Source organism: Dermochelys coriacea, chromosome 11, assembly GCF_009764565.3.
Source record: "Dermochelys coriacea isolate rDerCor1 chromosome 11, rDerCor1.pri.v4, whole genome shotgun sequence".
In the NCBI taxonomy this organism is placed as follows: domain Eukaryota; kingdom Metazoa; phylum Chordata; order Testudines; family Dermochelyidae; genus Dermochelys; species Dermochelys coriacea.
This window is the reverse complement of record NC_050078.2, coordinates 33,496,061-33,512,738: the sequence shown is the minus strand read 5'-3', so window position 1 is coordinate 33,512,738 and position 16,678 is coordinate 33,496,061. Positions and strand designations below refer to the sequence as shown.

The following is a 16,678-nucleotide window of genomic DNA, read 5'->3' as shown; positions in this document are numbered from 1 at the left end:
AACACTTAATACTCTCTTAAAATGGCTTATTGCACTTTCAAGGACTAGGGTGGGAAATGAAGTAAGGTAGATGGTGGTTGTGCTATCTTATTTTATGCAAGCTGTTTTTCAAATGTTTACTGTGGTTGTCTAAACCATAGTATGTAAATATTTATTTTTCTGCCCAACAGATTTTTTAACATCCTTGCTTCCTGGTTTGGAAGAAAATATTTGGATTGGTTTGAAGTTTTTTTTCAGCACAAGGAAAAACAAATGGGTAGATGGCAGTAGACTGTTGTACAATAACTTTCACCCATTGCTGAGAGGAACACTAAGAAAGATTCCACTTGATGTAAGTTATCTATTTAAATATACAAATCTGGGTGATGTTTTGTCCTATAAAAAGTATAGAATGTTGGTGTTTTGGTAACTGTATCAAAATAACAAAAGAGAAAAAAGATGTAAAGGACCTAAACCAAGAAATTGTATTCTTAATCGGCAGACATGGTGACCAGTAATGACTGAGCTCTTCGTATCTTTATTCGGATTAGATGTTTTGAACGCTAATTAATTATTAAGATGGAAAGGGATGTGAAAATTGAAATCTCTTTAGTCTCTGCATATCCAATATGTAGCTAAGGTGTCACATTCCATAAAATGTAGGCAGCAGAAGGATGTTACTATATAGTGTTTTTGGTTCAATTATGTGCAAAATACATCCATAAACCATTATACATCATTGTTTTCCTGGCTGCGCTGTACATGGAGCAGCATAAGAAACATAATGGAATGCCATTGATTAACAGGAATTTTTAAAGAGTATAGTGGGTCCAGGTAATTTTTTTCACAAACAAACAATCCAGCAACTAGGTAACATTGCAAAATAAACTAGTTGTGTGTTGTTCTACTGCTCTGCACATACTAAGAGAAATATATTCTCCTAACTTGATCTTCATTCGCTCTCTTCACACAAGAATGCTTGTATCATACATGAACTTGATGAGTTTTCTGGTTTTCAGATGTTTGATGAGGAGATAAACAACCAGTGTGGTATAATGCTCAACAACCCCAAATCTTCATATGTTGGAACATGGAATTTCTTGTCTTGTGCTGAGGAGCATTTTTTGGGTATCTGCCAGAAGCCAGCAGGTAAGGCTGACTGTGCCCCTAATATCCACCTGCCAAGAAGCCCCTTCATGCATGGATATCACCACTTCTGAGGCACAATCTCCCTCTATACAGCACCTCAAGAAGGGTGTTCCTGGTGGCAGGATCCTTCTGGGGACTGAGCAGGTCCATAGTGGATAGGGGCATCCAGTGGTGGGGCCATGAGGACAAATCTCATCCCTCTTACCAGCCCTGAAAAATGTCCCATACCTACATTTTCCATGACATCATCCACAGCATGAAACCCTCTTTAAGAGGTGTTTGGGGAAAGCCCTGGGCAGTGGAGGCCTTGATAGTGAAGTTCCTGTGGAGTCATGCTTCCAGAGAATGAAGGGGGGGCCCCAGGATCCAGTAGTTGGCATGGAGTACAACGCCTCCAAGTGAAAGGTCCTAACCTTCTTTGGATACTTCGGGGATCTACAGGGCTTGGTGATGGACTTTGTTTCAGTGAGGAATGGAGCAAATGACTCCTCCACCAGAACAATGTGGGTGAAACTCCGTGAGTTTCCATGCAGAATTTTAATCCCACTTAACCATCTCCTGTGAGTTCTAACACTGAGGGGATGATATGAGGCCTCATCTATACTTGGAATTAGCCTTGATTTCAGCCATTTGTTTAGCTATCTTAGAGCAAATGCTAGGTGTAGACAATGAGAGCCACAATTTGCATTGTTGCAACTTACCCTGGCTTCAAGCAGAGGTTAGCTGCAGTGATACAATGTGCAGCTTTCCTGTTTATACTTGGGACTGGGGAGGAGTCGCTGCTCCAGTGCAGCTATATTGGTGGCTGCCCACTGAGTACTCAAATCAGGGCAATTACCCAATCTGAACAAAGCCTTAGTTAACTTGCTTAACTGCCAAGGGCTTAATATGCAGTACATCTATTTTGGGGGTATGTTCTGTTATGTATAAATTATCCTTTTAAATAACTATTTATTAATTCAAAGGAGGGAAGGAGAGTGATTTAGTATGAAAAATGTGAAGGGGATTTTTTAAAATTAATTATTAAAAAAAGAAAATTAAGATGAACTGCAAAGGCTCTGAACATTAAAAATGCTTGTAAGACTCCAATAAAAGAGTGCAGCTGCTATTGATAAACATATTTCCCTCCAGAAAAGGAAACATAACATTCAGGGAAAGTGCAGTCATTGCTGCAATGTGGTCCCCATTATTCTTGGATTGCTAGCCTCTAAACTCCCAGGCATGCAGAGCACTCAGTCTGCTCTTGCAGAAACTGCAATTGTGTCTGGCCACAGCTCAGGATATTCCACCAGGGGAGACGTTTTCCACTCTGCCATGGCATCCTAGGCCATGTACAGTCTGGCCCTATGGTTTTCATGTCACTTGTGTCACAGAAGCAAGGGAGTCGCAGCTCAGATGCCTTGGCATCTCAGGCACTTAATGATTATCTCAAAATGTTGTGATAATTACGCTTGTAAATATCAGCAATATTCTTTTTTCATCTTTGGGAAATGTACATTTCCCCCCTCACTCTTTACCATTAACCTTTAAGTGTGTGAGGTCTCTGTTGGTCTCACAGTTCTCTTTTGAAGCTGTTTACTACATAGAAGCACTTGGCAGTAGTCATGAACTAGTTCAAAAATTCTGTTTCTTTCATGTCACCTCTCTAATCCACTGACAGCTGCAAATTGTGCATAAACATAAAATTAATATTATGGCTCTGTCTTTTGGGAATTGGTCTGTCAGCCTATTCATCAGTCACTTGTATGCTCTTATTTATACAGAATAATTTTTTTCCCTTGACAAGCCTTTGTATTCCTGAGACACCTCTATGTTAGATGCCAATGCACATTTTACAAAATAGTTGGGCCAAATTTAGCTTTGGTGTCAGCCCATAAACTTCTTGGAATTATTAGATCCACATGCTCTAATTCCCCATCCATGTGAAGTTTGCATTTTTTGTTATTTGTATGTCCACTTAGTTGGATGCAATTAATGCAGCTCATTGTGATAATATTGGATAATTAGAACCCAAATGGTAAATTTCACCACTTCCAGCACAATACATAAGTCAGGTGGCTTTGTGCAAGAAACTGAGCACATGCTATGGAGGCAAACTCTATTACCTCTCTGCCTGCTCCTGCAATGTACTGGCTGGAAGAGCTGCCTGTTCCAGTATTTATATAAGAATGAATCCAATGGCTCTTTACTTGACTCATTCCTCTCTCCGTCAGACTGTTCAGAGATGCATGACCCCTGTTGATTGTCACAACATGTGTGCACAGTTCTGTAGAAGAATAGAAGAATACCACAGTTTCACATTAATTTCACCCAGAGAGTATGTTTTTTCCCTAATAACTTGAACTCTTCTGAGTTAAATTGAATGAATATGGAAAGCCGGAAAGCCACAAAGCCGAGTAGTTCTGTTACTGCCTTTCCACCAAGCTTTTATACAGGGACTTACACGTTTACATTTAAAAAGAGCTTTACATTTTTCAACAGATACGCTCTCTATCCATTCTGATGTAGTAAAATGGTAGTTGACAACAGTCTATGAATCTTTTTTTAATTTTATTTTTGATGGTTATTCCCAAAAGAAATTTGAATGGGTTTTGCTGCTGCTGTTACAAAAGAAACTGAGAACTAAAATGTTTTGCAGTGTTTATCCTACTTAATGCTTCTATTTCTTGATTATTTACAGGGGCTGCTGACAACCAGACACAGCAAGTCCTTAATGAAACACTAACCTATCAAAATGTCCATTACACTGTAATTCTGAAGAATTTGTCCTGGTATGATGCACTGCAGGAGTGCAAACAGAAAAACATGCAGCTTGTTAGCATCACAGATCAGTACCAACAGGCTTTTCTTACTGTGCAGGCTGCCATTCACAATTACCCACTGTGGATTGGACTCTTCAGCAAAGATGTAAGTTTTATCTCTTCTCCATCCCTCCTAAGAACCATTTTTAGGGTAGGGTGGAACAGTAAAGGAATGACTGGGGAAACAATGCAACTGAAAATTACTGGGTTATTTTTAAATAGATGTTTCCAGTGGCATCTATTTTCAGTTGCAGAGAACCATCTTGAGGCTAGAGGTCTAGTGGGAGGTCAATCAGTCCTGATGCTCAGGGTTATATACTAGATTTTCAGTTCTCTGATGTGCACATTCAAGTGTGGAACTCCGATTGATGGACTGATTGAGAGTACACTATGTCCCTCAGGTTTTAAGATGGAGAAAAATGTTTTATAGTAGCTGCAAACTATATCATTGTATCATCTTTGCCACTCAGTTGTCAGTGGTTCTATAATTGCCACTGTCATTTGAAATTCTGGGGTGGGATCAAAGAAGGCCAACCAAAATGTTTTTAAAAAGAGAAAATCTGAAAGATAGCAAATGAAATCCAAAAGCAACTGCTAAAAACTGTTTGAAATATATTGTAAAATCTCATCTTAGAACTTGGAATGGATTTTTTCAGGTGGGATTTGCTTCTTAATAATGGAGAAGTCGTGAAAGCGTATTTTAAAAAAAAATTATGCTTTTTTACCTTAAAAATATCAATAGTGTCAAGTCTTGTTTCTCTTGTGTTTGTTGGAGGACTTCTTGGAAATTACCAGTGTGGATTGGGAGCTTTCTCATCCGTTAATTAAAGAGCTTGGGGCATGGGTGTGTGAGTGGGTGTTGAATCTTTAACAAACCTCTTTTCTTCCAACCATTTATGGATGTTTGAGTTAAATAGGTATTGCCAAAAATAAGCAAAAAAACAAAGTTTTAAATAGCCTAAATAAAAATTGTTCTCACGGTCAGGTTTCACTTGCTTGGTATCTATGATATCATAATTCTCCTACTTTTGCAGCTGTCCAAAGAGTTTTCCAGGAATAACAGGAAAGAAAAACCTGGTATTTTTAATGTATAAAACATACAGGGAATTTTTAAAGAAAACAAACTTTTCATGTCTTATCTGTACTTCACAAGAAGTAAAAAGACGACCTCTCTCCCCTCTTTGTAGGTGACCTTTAAGTAGGGATCAAATGCCTCATCCTGTTGCATATGGCACTAAAGCTCTGAAACATATAGAAGGGTACTGGCTACAAAGCAGCTCATGCCTGTAGACAATGAGACAGTGCCAGGAGAGCTTGTAATCCTAGTACTGAACACACCAGGAAGATATATTCAGCTAAAAATAACAAAAAGAAGAAAAAAAAAATTATCACAACTGGTATCAGTTCCTAATATGAGTGGTCTTAAATACAGAAGAAAACTTTTAAATATAACTTTCCTAAAGCATAGATCCACTTGCTTTTTTTGTGTTTTAATATGATTAATTATTATTTATTGTCATCTTCAGGGCAGGAATATGTCTAATTATAAATTCTAAAAAGTACTTAATATTAAACATTAATATGTTACATTTGCTCTAAAATGGGGAAACAACAGGACTGACTCTTAGAAATCGCTGCCAATTTCCATGCACAAATAATTGTGCCCACAGTTAATTGCAGGTTCAAATGATACCATTTATCTACCTGGCTTTGCCTACAAATCAAGCATAATACTTAGACATCTAAGTACTGCACTGTTGTTGTGGCCGTGTTGGTCCTAGGATATTAGAGAGACGAGGTGGGTGCGGTAGTATTTTTTAGTGGACCAACTTCAGTTGGTGAGAGAGACAAACTTCCAAGCTACACAGAGTAGTTCTTCAGTTAACCTCTGTGTAAGGTGAAAGCTCGTCTCTCTCACCAACAAAAGTTGGTCCAATAAAAGATACTACGTCACCCACCTTGTGTCTCTAACAGCTACGTATTGTCATTTTCCATTCACGGTAGTAGTAGATGTAGTTTTTTTTCAGCAGCAAAACTGAATGTGACACACTTCGTTTATTATTTTAACGAGACCAAATCCCAAGAACTGCTGAGCACCTGCAACTCTTGCTGAACACAGGATTTCACCCAGTAGAAATATAGTATCATGTGATTTGATTCACCTGTGTAAGCTCTCATATTTTATTGGTATGATGCTAGGATGGAAAACATTATGGCTGGGCAGATGGAAAGCGCATTGATTTTAGTCGCTGGTCTGAAGAAGACGAAGAAACAAGTGAAGAATGTGTGTTTTTGGATATTGATGGATTCTGGAAAACTTCTGAATGTTCCTCTGAAAATCCAGGTGCTATTTGCTACTTGCCAACAAGTATGTATTCTGAGAAAATACATTCTCATTATTTTAAAAAAAACACCAGCTTTCATAAGTAATATACATAGTAAAACTCAGTAACAAAGATTTTTTAAATTATTTTAAAATAATGTTCCATTTATATACACTAAACTTAGACTACTTCCTAGAACAGGCTTGTTTAGTTGTTCGTGTATCAAAAAAAACCCTGGTGCCTTGGAAATGGGACATGTACACACCTGAGCAAGTTACCCAAGCACTGTGTAATTATTTAGTAACATTCAGGATTGCTGTTGACCCAGATTGCGCCCTCCAGATCCGCCCACTGAGGACACCCTCTGCACATGGGTCTCCTTCACCTCCATGTGGAAGGAGGACTTAGCCATCTCCCCAGCACCATCTGCACCCCCTCTGGACCCTGTGGAGGCCTCTTCATACAGTCTGGACTCCATGCTGGAATCCATGCTGTCTTGTATTAAAATTGTGCATGACCTAAGAGAGTTTTTTTTTTTTCTTCAGATCAGACTGAAAAAGAACAAGTTGTTGAACACATTCAATGTCCATATAAGTTTAAAAATACACCATGGATATCATTTCAAAATAGTTGTTACATTTTCATAATAACAAAAGATAGATGGCAAGAAATGAAATCACAAGAAGCCCACCATTTATGCAAGAAAATAAGTAAGTACCTCTTTTAATTACTAGATTTCAAATTGAGTGTCTTTTAAGCTGCTTGTACAGAAACTGAAAAACTTAGGAGGTAAAGCCTAGGAGGAGTTTGAAAGATAGCAAATATTGTTGTCTGTTTTTTAAAATCGGAGGACCAATTTTTAATGCATAAAGGGTATCCTACACCGCAAAGAAAAGCCTGTGGCTGGCCCATGCCAGCTGACTCAGGCTCACAGGGTTCGAGCTGTGGGGCTGTTTCATTGCTGTGTAGACTTCCAGGCTCAGGCTGGAGCCTGAGCTCTGGGACCCTCCCTCCCCACAAAGTCCTAGAGCATGGCCCCAGCCCAAGCCCGAAAGTCTACACAGCAGTGAAACAGCCTCACAGCCTGAGCCCCCCAAGCCCGAGTCATCTGGCATGGGCCAGCAATGGATTTTTCTTTACTGTATAGAAATATCCAAAAGGTACTTGTTTTTAAGTGTATGAAGTAGTGCTGTCAGCTATGCTTTTCAGGAGCAACTGTGGAAATCCTCCACTTATCTACAGAATACTCACAGAACAGGTAGTGTTGACATTGCCTTTTGAAAAATAGTAATTTTTCCTAATATTTTGGTTGTCTGATGTGTTGTCTGTCCTTTGAGAGAGAGAGAGAGAGAGAGTGTGTGTGTGTGATAATTATTAAACATTGGAGATCAAAACTTAATTTGTTTTGTATATGATAGATAAACTTGTAATAAACTAATTTATTATTTTAAAAATTGTTTCAACAGATCTAGATGCATTTGTCTTGAATATTAGAGATGAGAAAGAAAATAATTTTGTTGTTGAGCAGCTGCGTTCTTTCAGTGGCCTAGCTAGATGGGTATGGCTGGGCATAATTTATGATGACAGCGGTAAGATTTTTTTCTTAATAAAATTTGCTAACTTCCTATCATTAAACTGATACGTTTCTTACATACTTGGATAGAGCAATCCAAGACACCATAAAAAATAAATATATACTAATGCTTACAACTGCCTTATATTTTCATTTATATTTTTAGAGGAAAATAACTGGACATCTTTTGTCTGTTCTAGTGATATTTAGATCCTACACAGTCCGCTTAATCCAGGTTATTGATTTTACTAAAAGGCAGGATTTAAAAAGAGCACAATGATATGTGGTAACATTTTTAGCAATATACATAGGCCTGATTTACAGAGATTCTGAGCACCCACAACTCCCATTGAAGTTAGTGACAGTTTGGGTGCTCACTACCTTGAAATTTCAAGCTCAGACTGAGTAGCAAACTACTAAAGCTCCTACAGCTGCATCTTGTGACCAACCCTGCATTCTCTATTACGTGCAGTAAGTTTTCTGAGTAGCAGCTGTGTTAGTATGTATCTACAAAAAGAAAAGGAGGACTTGTGGCACCTTGGAGGCTAACAAATTTATTTGAGCATAAGCTTTTGTGAGCTACAGCTCACTTCATCGGATGCTTTCATCGGATATTTGCTACTGAATGCATCCGATGAAGTGAGCTGTAGCTCACGAAAGCTTTTGCTCAAATAAATTTGTTAGTCTCTAAGGTGCCACAAGTCCTCCTTTTCTTTTAGTAAATTTTCTGCAATTTTTCTGTTAGAATAATAGTGCTTTTCATCTTCAAAGCATTTTACAAAGATGAATGAATAACATCTCAGTGAGGTAGATCAGTAATTTTTTCATGATCCCCAATAATCCATGTACTCTCTGCTTCATTCTGGATGTAGATTCTGAAGCAGGGTGTCTGAATTCTGTTGGAATCTGGAGCCCTTGGAGAGGTGGAGCAGGAGGTAGTTTTGGATTGTGGGACAAGTGCATTAATTGGACTCCTCTATTTAAACAATAAACTGTAGAGTAGTTAGCAGAATTGGAACTTAAGAGGTTCCATGCAGATGCAAAGATCTGATTTTAGTGTTGGAGCCTTAAATTTTCATCTTTAGGTTTCAAATACTGAACTCATTGTGATGAATGGGGTGGTTCATACTTCTCAGAACTATTTTTTCAGATTGTCTGCAGATTCAGAAATACAACACTGCATCAATTACACTCAGTTCTTATTTTAAAAGTAATCTTCATGGGCAGGAAACATCATTTTTTTTAAAAAGAGAGAAGAAATCTTAGATTCCAGAGCACCTTATTGCAGAGGGATGGATTTTCTGGCAAATTGCATAGCTAAGGAATTGCAGAACACACAGGTCATGACAATCTCCATTTTACAAAATGTGAAAACAAGGCAGAGACATGAGTCTCATTAAGCTACAGAGGGAGTGTGCATCATAGCCAGGATAGAATTCAGGAGTTCCTGATTCCTAGTTATAGCTATTATCCACCAGACCACTCTTCTTCAGAAAATAGTACCGGGTCACTTGCAAGGCACCTGTTGTTTATTTGATTTTGTTTTTGTAATATGGATTTTCACAATTCTAATTTGGGAATCTCCAAAGAACATTTTCTCTTGACACTTAGAATTTTGGTGAGGGCTTAAAGGAAATTCTAGCAACTTCAAAAAACAGGTAATAACAGGCTTTCTGATCTAAAGTGAGTGTTTTATTAATACTGGTCAGGAGCACACCATCTTCAGTTGTAGATTAATTTCACATTTCTTAAAAAAATCTGTTTTGCTCAAGGCAAAATATAGAAATGTTTTTATATTTTCCACAGATAATTCCCTAAAATGGTATGATGAAACTTTTGTGTCTTACAATAACTGGAGACAGGGAAGACCTAACATAAAGAAGGATCAGTTTTTTGCTGGAGTGAACTTTGATGGGTTTTGGGATATTTACAACCGTACACAAAGTTGGCAAGCTCTTGAATTTAATCAATACAGTATTCTTGCCTGTAAAATTGAAATGGGTAAGTAATATCCAGAAACAATTACACCCAAAGTTATGGGGGCTGGCGAGGTAAAGTTAATGTTAAGGCCTAGTCCTGCAAGTCTTCCATGAACAAGACTCCCAATGAAGACCCTGCATCTGCTCCCATTGAATTCATTGGCAAAACTCTCATGGATTTCAATTTGCAGGATGAAGCTCTCTATCAGTATTCTAGTACTCTGCTCAGGATGGATGTTGGCTGTGTGCCTCCATCTTTTTCTCCTATCATTCAGTATAAAAAAAGATAATATGTATCCCATAAATAATTTGTATTGAACACTTAAGTGCTTGAATTGAGTTGTTCTAGACCAGGGGTCGGTAACCTATGGCACGTGTGCCAAAGTCTGCACGCGAGCCGATTTTTAATGGCACGCTGTGGCCTGCCGCCGGCCCTGCTCAACCCTGACTCCAGCACCCCCACACATACCCAGCCCCCCCACACCCCATGCCCTGACTCCTGCACCCTCCTCACACACACCCAGCCCCCTGCCCTGACTCTTCCACCCCCCACATTTGCACCCCCATCCTGTGCACGAAATGGGAGTTCCTGCATAGATACCCCACATTCCCACCTGCACCCCTCGCACCAAATGGGAGCCGCCCAGATAAGCACTCCACACCCAAACCTCCTGCCCCAACCCTGCACCCCCTCCCTCATTCTATTTCCTGGCCAGACCCTACACCCCTATCCCCAGCCTGCTCCTTCACCTCCAGCTCTGTGCTCAGTGCACTCCCACCCTGAGGTCAGTGCAGAGAGAGAGGAAGAGAATGGGCTAGAACCAGGGAGAAGGTAGGTACCCACTCTATGTTGGCAGGGCCGGGATCCCAGACCCGCAGCGGGCTGAGCGGGTGCAGCAGCTGGGACCCTGGCTGGCAGGAGCAGGTGGACGGAATCCCAGATCGGCAGTGGGTTGAGTGACAGTGGGCTGAGCCGCTCAGCCCACGGCCGGTCTGGACTCCCGGCCGCAGGCCCCACTCAGCCCGTTCTAGGGTTCTGGCTGCCAGCCCCTTGCCAGCTGGGGTCCCGGCTGCAGGCCCCGCTCAGCCCACTGCCATTCTAGGGTTCTGGTTGCCAGCCCCTTGCCAGCTGGGGTCCCGGCTGCAGGCCTCGCTCAGCCCACTGCTGTTCTAGGGTTCTGGCTGCTAGCCCCTTGCCAACCGGGGTCCCAGCCGCAGGCCCTGCTCAGCCTGCTGCTGGCCTAGGTGAACGGAATTCCAGGCTGGCAGCGGGCCGGCAGCGTAAGATCAGCATTTTAATTTAATTTTAAATGAAGCTTCTTAAACATTTTGAAAACCTTGTTTACTTTACCTACGACAATAGTTTAGTTATATAATATATAGACTTATAGAGAGAGACCTTCTAAAAAACGTTAAAATGTATTATTGGCACGCAAAACCTTAAATTAAAGTGAATAAATGAAGACTTGGCACACCACTTCTGAAAGGTTGCTGACCCCTGTTATAGACTGATGGATTTTAATATCTGCCACATATTTCTGATAACATGAATGAAGTGTATAGATTTAACTGTGATCTTAATCTTGAAATAGGGCCCAGAGAGAACAAGCCTCCATTGCCTGAGTATATACTACATGGAAATAGCACATACAGTATCCTTCAGAAAAAAATAACCTGGTATGAAGCATTAAGAGAATGCAAACAGAATGGAAGTGATTTAGTCAGCATACACAGTGAATCCCATCAGGTGTTTTTGGAAGATATTGTAAAGCGTGATGGATATCCACTGTGGATTGGGCTATCAAGCCTTGATGTAAGTTTCTACTGTCATGACCATTGTTTCTTTTTCTGCAGTAATTTTCTGCTGTTGATTTCCAAAATCGTTGTGATCTTTCCAGGCTCTTTTAGAGGCTTGAATTTCATGCTAGAAGATTACTTGCTTTCTTTTTCCCCTACCACTAAGAATATATGTTAACTTTTCCTACACTTAGATATTAGGGGATTAGAAATGTATTTTAGAATGAGTGTCTGATTTCATACTTACATGATGGGCCAAATTCACCCCACTAGCGTAGGGAAGTGCAGCATGCAGCCTCTCTGCTCCACCTTGCCCACTGTGCCACCATCCTTCCTCAGGGTTTTCAAAGGGGAGGGTAACTTTAAGCTCACCTTGGGGCCCACTAGCAAATAGTGCTCAAGGGAAACATCAATTCAGTGCATCCGTCCACCACCCTACCAGTCTTCTGGGCTGCACTAATCCCTTCACCGGCCATGGTTTCCACCAGCCTATGCTTCCAAGTGAATCTAGCTTAGTAGCTTTCATCACAAACTGATAAACAAACTTTACATACTGCTCCCACCCCTGTGGTTTAACAGCTCACAACATGACTAAATAATAGATTTGTTAGGACAGGAATTGTCAGTTCTTGAATAATGCCTTATGTAATTGAAATCATAGCGGGAAAATTAGGGAGGCATAATGTTACCAGGTTGGGATTTGGCCTGGCCACAACCCTACACTTAGAGTACCACAGACTCCTCAGTGATCACAGGTGGCCAGGGCCTCAGTTTTAAGTATTACCTGGAAGACACAACCTGCTAACCATGTTGGGCATTGGTTCAATACTGACTTGGAGGAGATGGGTCTTTGACTCTTTAGTGCATCATTCTCTGTACGTTATCTGTGTTTATATTTGATTAATTAAGGCCTGAATGCTGTGGTATAAAAATTATTATTCTTTAATCAGGGAAGTGAATCTAATTTAGAATGGTCTGATGGAAGTGAATTTGACTACCGTCCCTGGGAACTGGAAAACACTGAATCTACTGAGAACTGCGTTTTTCTTGATACTAAAGGAATTTGGAAACGTTCAAGGTGCACAAATGTTGCTGATGGTGCCATTTGCTATACTTCTTCAGACAGTAAGCCAGATTTCCTTTTTTCCTGTAATTTAACACGTACTCTATTTTATATGCTGTATTATGAACAGAAAATGAAGACTGAAAGAAACATGATTTAGACTAAACGAAACATTTTGTTCTTTAAGACTGATTGTTTAGAAGGAGTAGCAAACTACCCGTTAGTATATCTTGTAAGCTTTGTGGCACCATACTTTGGTATTTGATAACAGTGGTGGCCAGCTACCTAAACAGGCATTAAAAATAGATACTACTTGTTAAACAGCCTAATGTGAGAGGGTTTCTTTATGCCAAAAATGTTTTCACTGCAGTTTTGTTGGCTCAGCTTCCATGAAATACTGACTCTGTCAAAGTCATGTGTTGTCACTGGATTTCTGTTTAAAGATTTTGATAACTGCTCAGGACATTTCTTTCCCATGCCATCAATGGAGTGAAACTTTGAACTGAGCTGAGCAGGGTGTACGTTGACTAACACATTATTGAAAGGCTTTTGGAGGGCAGTGTTGAATAGTAGGTAAAACAGGAGACTTGCAGTCAATACTCGTGAGTGTTATTCTCAACTATGCCAAGATTTGCTTTGGGGCTTGGGCAAATCACAACCTTTCTGTGCCTTAGTTTCTCCACTAGTAAAATGGGAAATATTTACCCTCCCTTTATAAAGCAGTAAAGCACTTTGAGATCCTTGTGTGAAAGGTGCTATGAAAATTACCATATTAATTTATGAATCTTAGTTTGAGTAGTGGGAACATGAGACTGTCACCATCTGTATCTGTTACATACTCCCTCATCTTAGACAATTATCTTGGCAAAATCTGATAAATAAAACTGGTGTCTTCAGATTACCTTAGTTTCTTGAAATTAGAGGGATCACTTTCAACATGACCCAGTGTTTCATGGAAGAAATTAATATAGTTAAATTATAATATAATGGTAGTATATAATTTTTATAAATTGTTAGACTGATTATCTCTTTGTGACCTATGGTATAAATGTCAGCTCCTGAATCAGAGGTCCACAGTGAATGAGCCTGATTCCAGCATGTGTGTGTATTTTTGTATATAGCATCCCTACCCCAGAGTGATTTGATTCTGCAGAGCCTCTTTTAATTTGCATAATACAAAGTCTTTATATTTTTACAGAGAGACGACTACAGCCACAGCAAACCAAAGGCTCCTCCAGATGTCCACAGGGTACTAGAACATCGCAGTGGTTGCAGTATAAAGATCATTGCTATGCATTTGAAATGGCATTATACAATTTTTCAGTATATACTGCAGAAGAGGCTAAAAGAGTCTGTCAGAAGCTGGGTATGTTTGATTTTATTTATAATGTGTTATATCTTGTAAATAGCTCGTCATTAAGAGAGGATTAGAAAAAAACACACTGGCAAAACTTCTGCTTTTATGTTTCTTTGTTATAGGAATATGTCTAATGGCTGGTTTTATCTAATGATTTTTGGAGCATTTGATTAATATTTTTGGTAAAGTTGTGCAGTGTTCTGATTACTTATCTGGAACATGAATGTACATAAATAAAGTGATACCTCATATGTAACCATTGATAAAGGATTCAGAAGATCAAGGCTAATTTCCAGTGGAAAACTTTTTTATTTTACACAAACCACTTTATACAAATTAAAGGCTGTAACTTTGTTACAAAGTTATTCTTGTTATAGCCCTGGGCATAGGATGAATGCAGAGAAATCCCACCGAGGATTTGAAAGTAGACACTTCACGCTTTAAACTTAATGATGCACACAGAAGCTGAAAAGCCAGTTTTTGTGCTAAAAGAAGAGCTATTTTTTTCTTCAGTAAATACTGGGGATTGTTTTGTGACAGATAATATAAACAGCATGTAATTCCTCATGTACAGAATCCTTTGCTCCCTTCACAATTTTAGGAGGTTTGAATTGTCATAATTTTAGCCGTATAATTTTTTTTTTACTATTTAAGGTTAATCAAACTGTGTAAGATAAACTGAAATAAAAGAAGCAGGTATTCCCATTACCAGGTGTGACACCCAATTCAGGGCCATTGGACCCAGCATGGGTTAGAGCAAGAGTAGTCCTTTTTTAATTTATGCTGTTGGCAGAAAGTCTTTTATGCCAGCAGAGGATCAGGTGCACTGAAGCACGCCTTCCCCTCCCCCAGTGCACCCCCTTCTTCCCATTATACCTTAAGTGCAGTGACATTGTATATCAATATATGATGTGTTATTTAGATACAGAAAATTGGCCTTATCCTATAAGCTGCTGAGCCTCTATTTAGGTTAATAGGAATCAAGGGTGTTTACAGAAGATGCTTAGCACCTGGCAGGATCAATGCTTCTGTTTCCATAAAGTATCATTTAATATCTTTCCAGACTTGCAGGAGAATTTTCTTTATTTTATTTTGCATCACCTGCCCAGATGACAAAACAAGAAGTTAACTTTGATCTGAGGCTGCTCATGACATTGCATTGTTCTCCTAATCTGTGTTTTTCCTCTGCAGATTACATATCACAAAATATTAGGAGTCCAAATTAGCAAACATTCTTTCTCATTTCTGTGCTTTATATGATCCCTTTTGAATTTTTAGAAAATCCATTTAATTTAAAAAGACTATGAGAGGAAACCTCTAAAATTTTTTCTGTACTGACCACTAAACTCTTCCCTTAGATCCTTCTGCAACACTATTGACTATAAAGGATGCCGAAGAGAATACATTTGTCAGCAAGCACATAAGGCAAAATGACCTCATCACCAGAAGAGTGTGGCTTGGATTGTCTCAGAACTTCAGGGGTAAGAAGTAACTACCAACTATATGTGTGTACATATATCTTATATGGTAAATAAAAATGAATGAAAATAATATAAAAATACTTAGAATTTGAAAAGTTAACTGCCTCTGCTATGCATTTGTTAGCATTAATTTAATTAATTTATATACAGTAACTCCTCACTTAAAGTCGTCCCGGTTAACCTTGTTTCGTTGCTGATCAATTAATGAACATGCTCCTTTAAAGTTGCGCAATGCTCCCTTATAACATTGTTTGGCAGCTGCCTGCTTTGTCCACTGCTTGCAGGAAGAGCAGCCTGTTGCAGCTAGCTGGTGGGGGCTTGGAACAAGGGTGGACCAGCAGCCCCTGCCCCCATCAGTTTCCCGCTTCCCTAAGTTCCCTGTGAGGCAGTCGCCCAGCAAGCTATCAATTGCCAGCAGTGCATCTGTCCCTCCCCCCACTGCCATGTGCTGCTACTGCCCGCTGCCTTGGAAATGCTCCCAGGAACCTCCTGCTTGCTGTGCAATGGGGGAGGAAGAGGGTGGCTAACGTCAGGGTGCCCCCCTCCCCCCGCTCCTGCTTACCCCTTCTCCATATGGAGCAGGGTGGGGACACAACAGGGCTCAGGACAGAGAGAGCTTGCTGGCCGCAGCTGCTGTCTCAACTTCTGATATACTTAAAAAGGCAATGTACTTAGAGTAGTGTCAGAGTACTTAAAGGGGCAATGCACATCTCCCTCTCTCTCCCACACACAGGGTGTGTGTCTGTCTGCCATGCTGTCTCCCCTCCCTCCATTTGTGCTGCCTTGTAGAGTGTGAGGCTACATTAACAACAATGTATTAACCCTTGAGGACTCAGCCGAATGCTAGTTCATCATTTAGCAGTAAGGCATTACCTGGGAAATATTCCACCCTCTGACTTCACCACCTTAACCAAGCTTCACAATCATCATTGCTGTGTACAGTATTAAATTGTTTGTTTAAAACTTATACTCTGTGTGTGTGTGTGTGTGTGTGTGTGTGTGTGTGTGTGTGTGTATAATATAGTTTTTTGTCTTGTGAAAAAAATTTCCCTGGAACCTAACCCCCTCTATTTACATTAATTCTTATGGGGAAATTGGATTCGCTTAACATCGTTTCACTTAAAGTCGCATTTTTCAGGAACAACTACAACGTTAAGCGAGGAGTTACTGTAGTA

The 16,678-nt window shown here is 39.8% G+C and overlaps 1 protein-coding gene across 2 annotated transcripts in view; it reads left to right on the top strand.

Moving 5' to 3' along the window:
* The window catches only part of LY75 (lymphocyte antigen 75), a 79,295-nt gene that overhangs the window by 49,904 nt on the left and 12,713 nt on the right, over positions 1-16,678 (top strand). For both annotated transcript variants that reach the window (XM_038421530.2, XM_043505161.1), the window contains exons 23-33: positions 171-331; positions 999-1,128; positions 3,809-4,035; positions 6,129-6,297; positions 6,799-6,963; positions 7,720-7,842; positions 9,633-9,827; positions 11,398-11,618; positions 12,553-12,727; positions 13,864-14,031; positions 15,381-15,503. In XM_038421530.2, the coding sequence (XP_038277458.1) occupies positions 171-331; positions 999-1,128; positions 3,809-4,035; positions 6,129-6,297; positions 6,799-6,963; positions 7,720-7,842; positions 9,633-9,827; positions 11,398-11,618; positions 12,553-12,727; positions 13,864-14,031; positions 15,381-15,503 (1,857 nt within the window). The remainder of the gene's footprint in view (positions 1-170; positions 332-998; positions 1,129-3,808; positions 4,036-6,128; positions 6,298-6,798; positions 6,964-7,719; positions 7,843-9,632; positions 9,828-11,397; positions 11,619-12,552; positions 12,728-13,863; positions 14,032-15,380; positions 15,504-16,678) is intronic.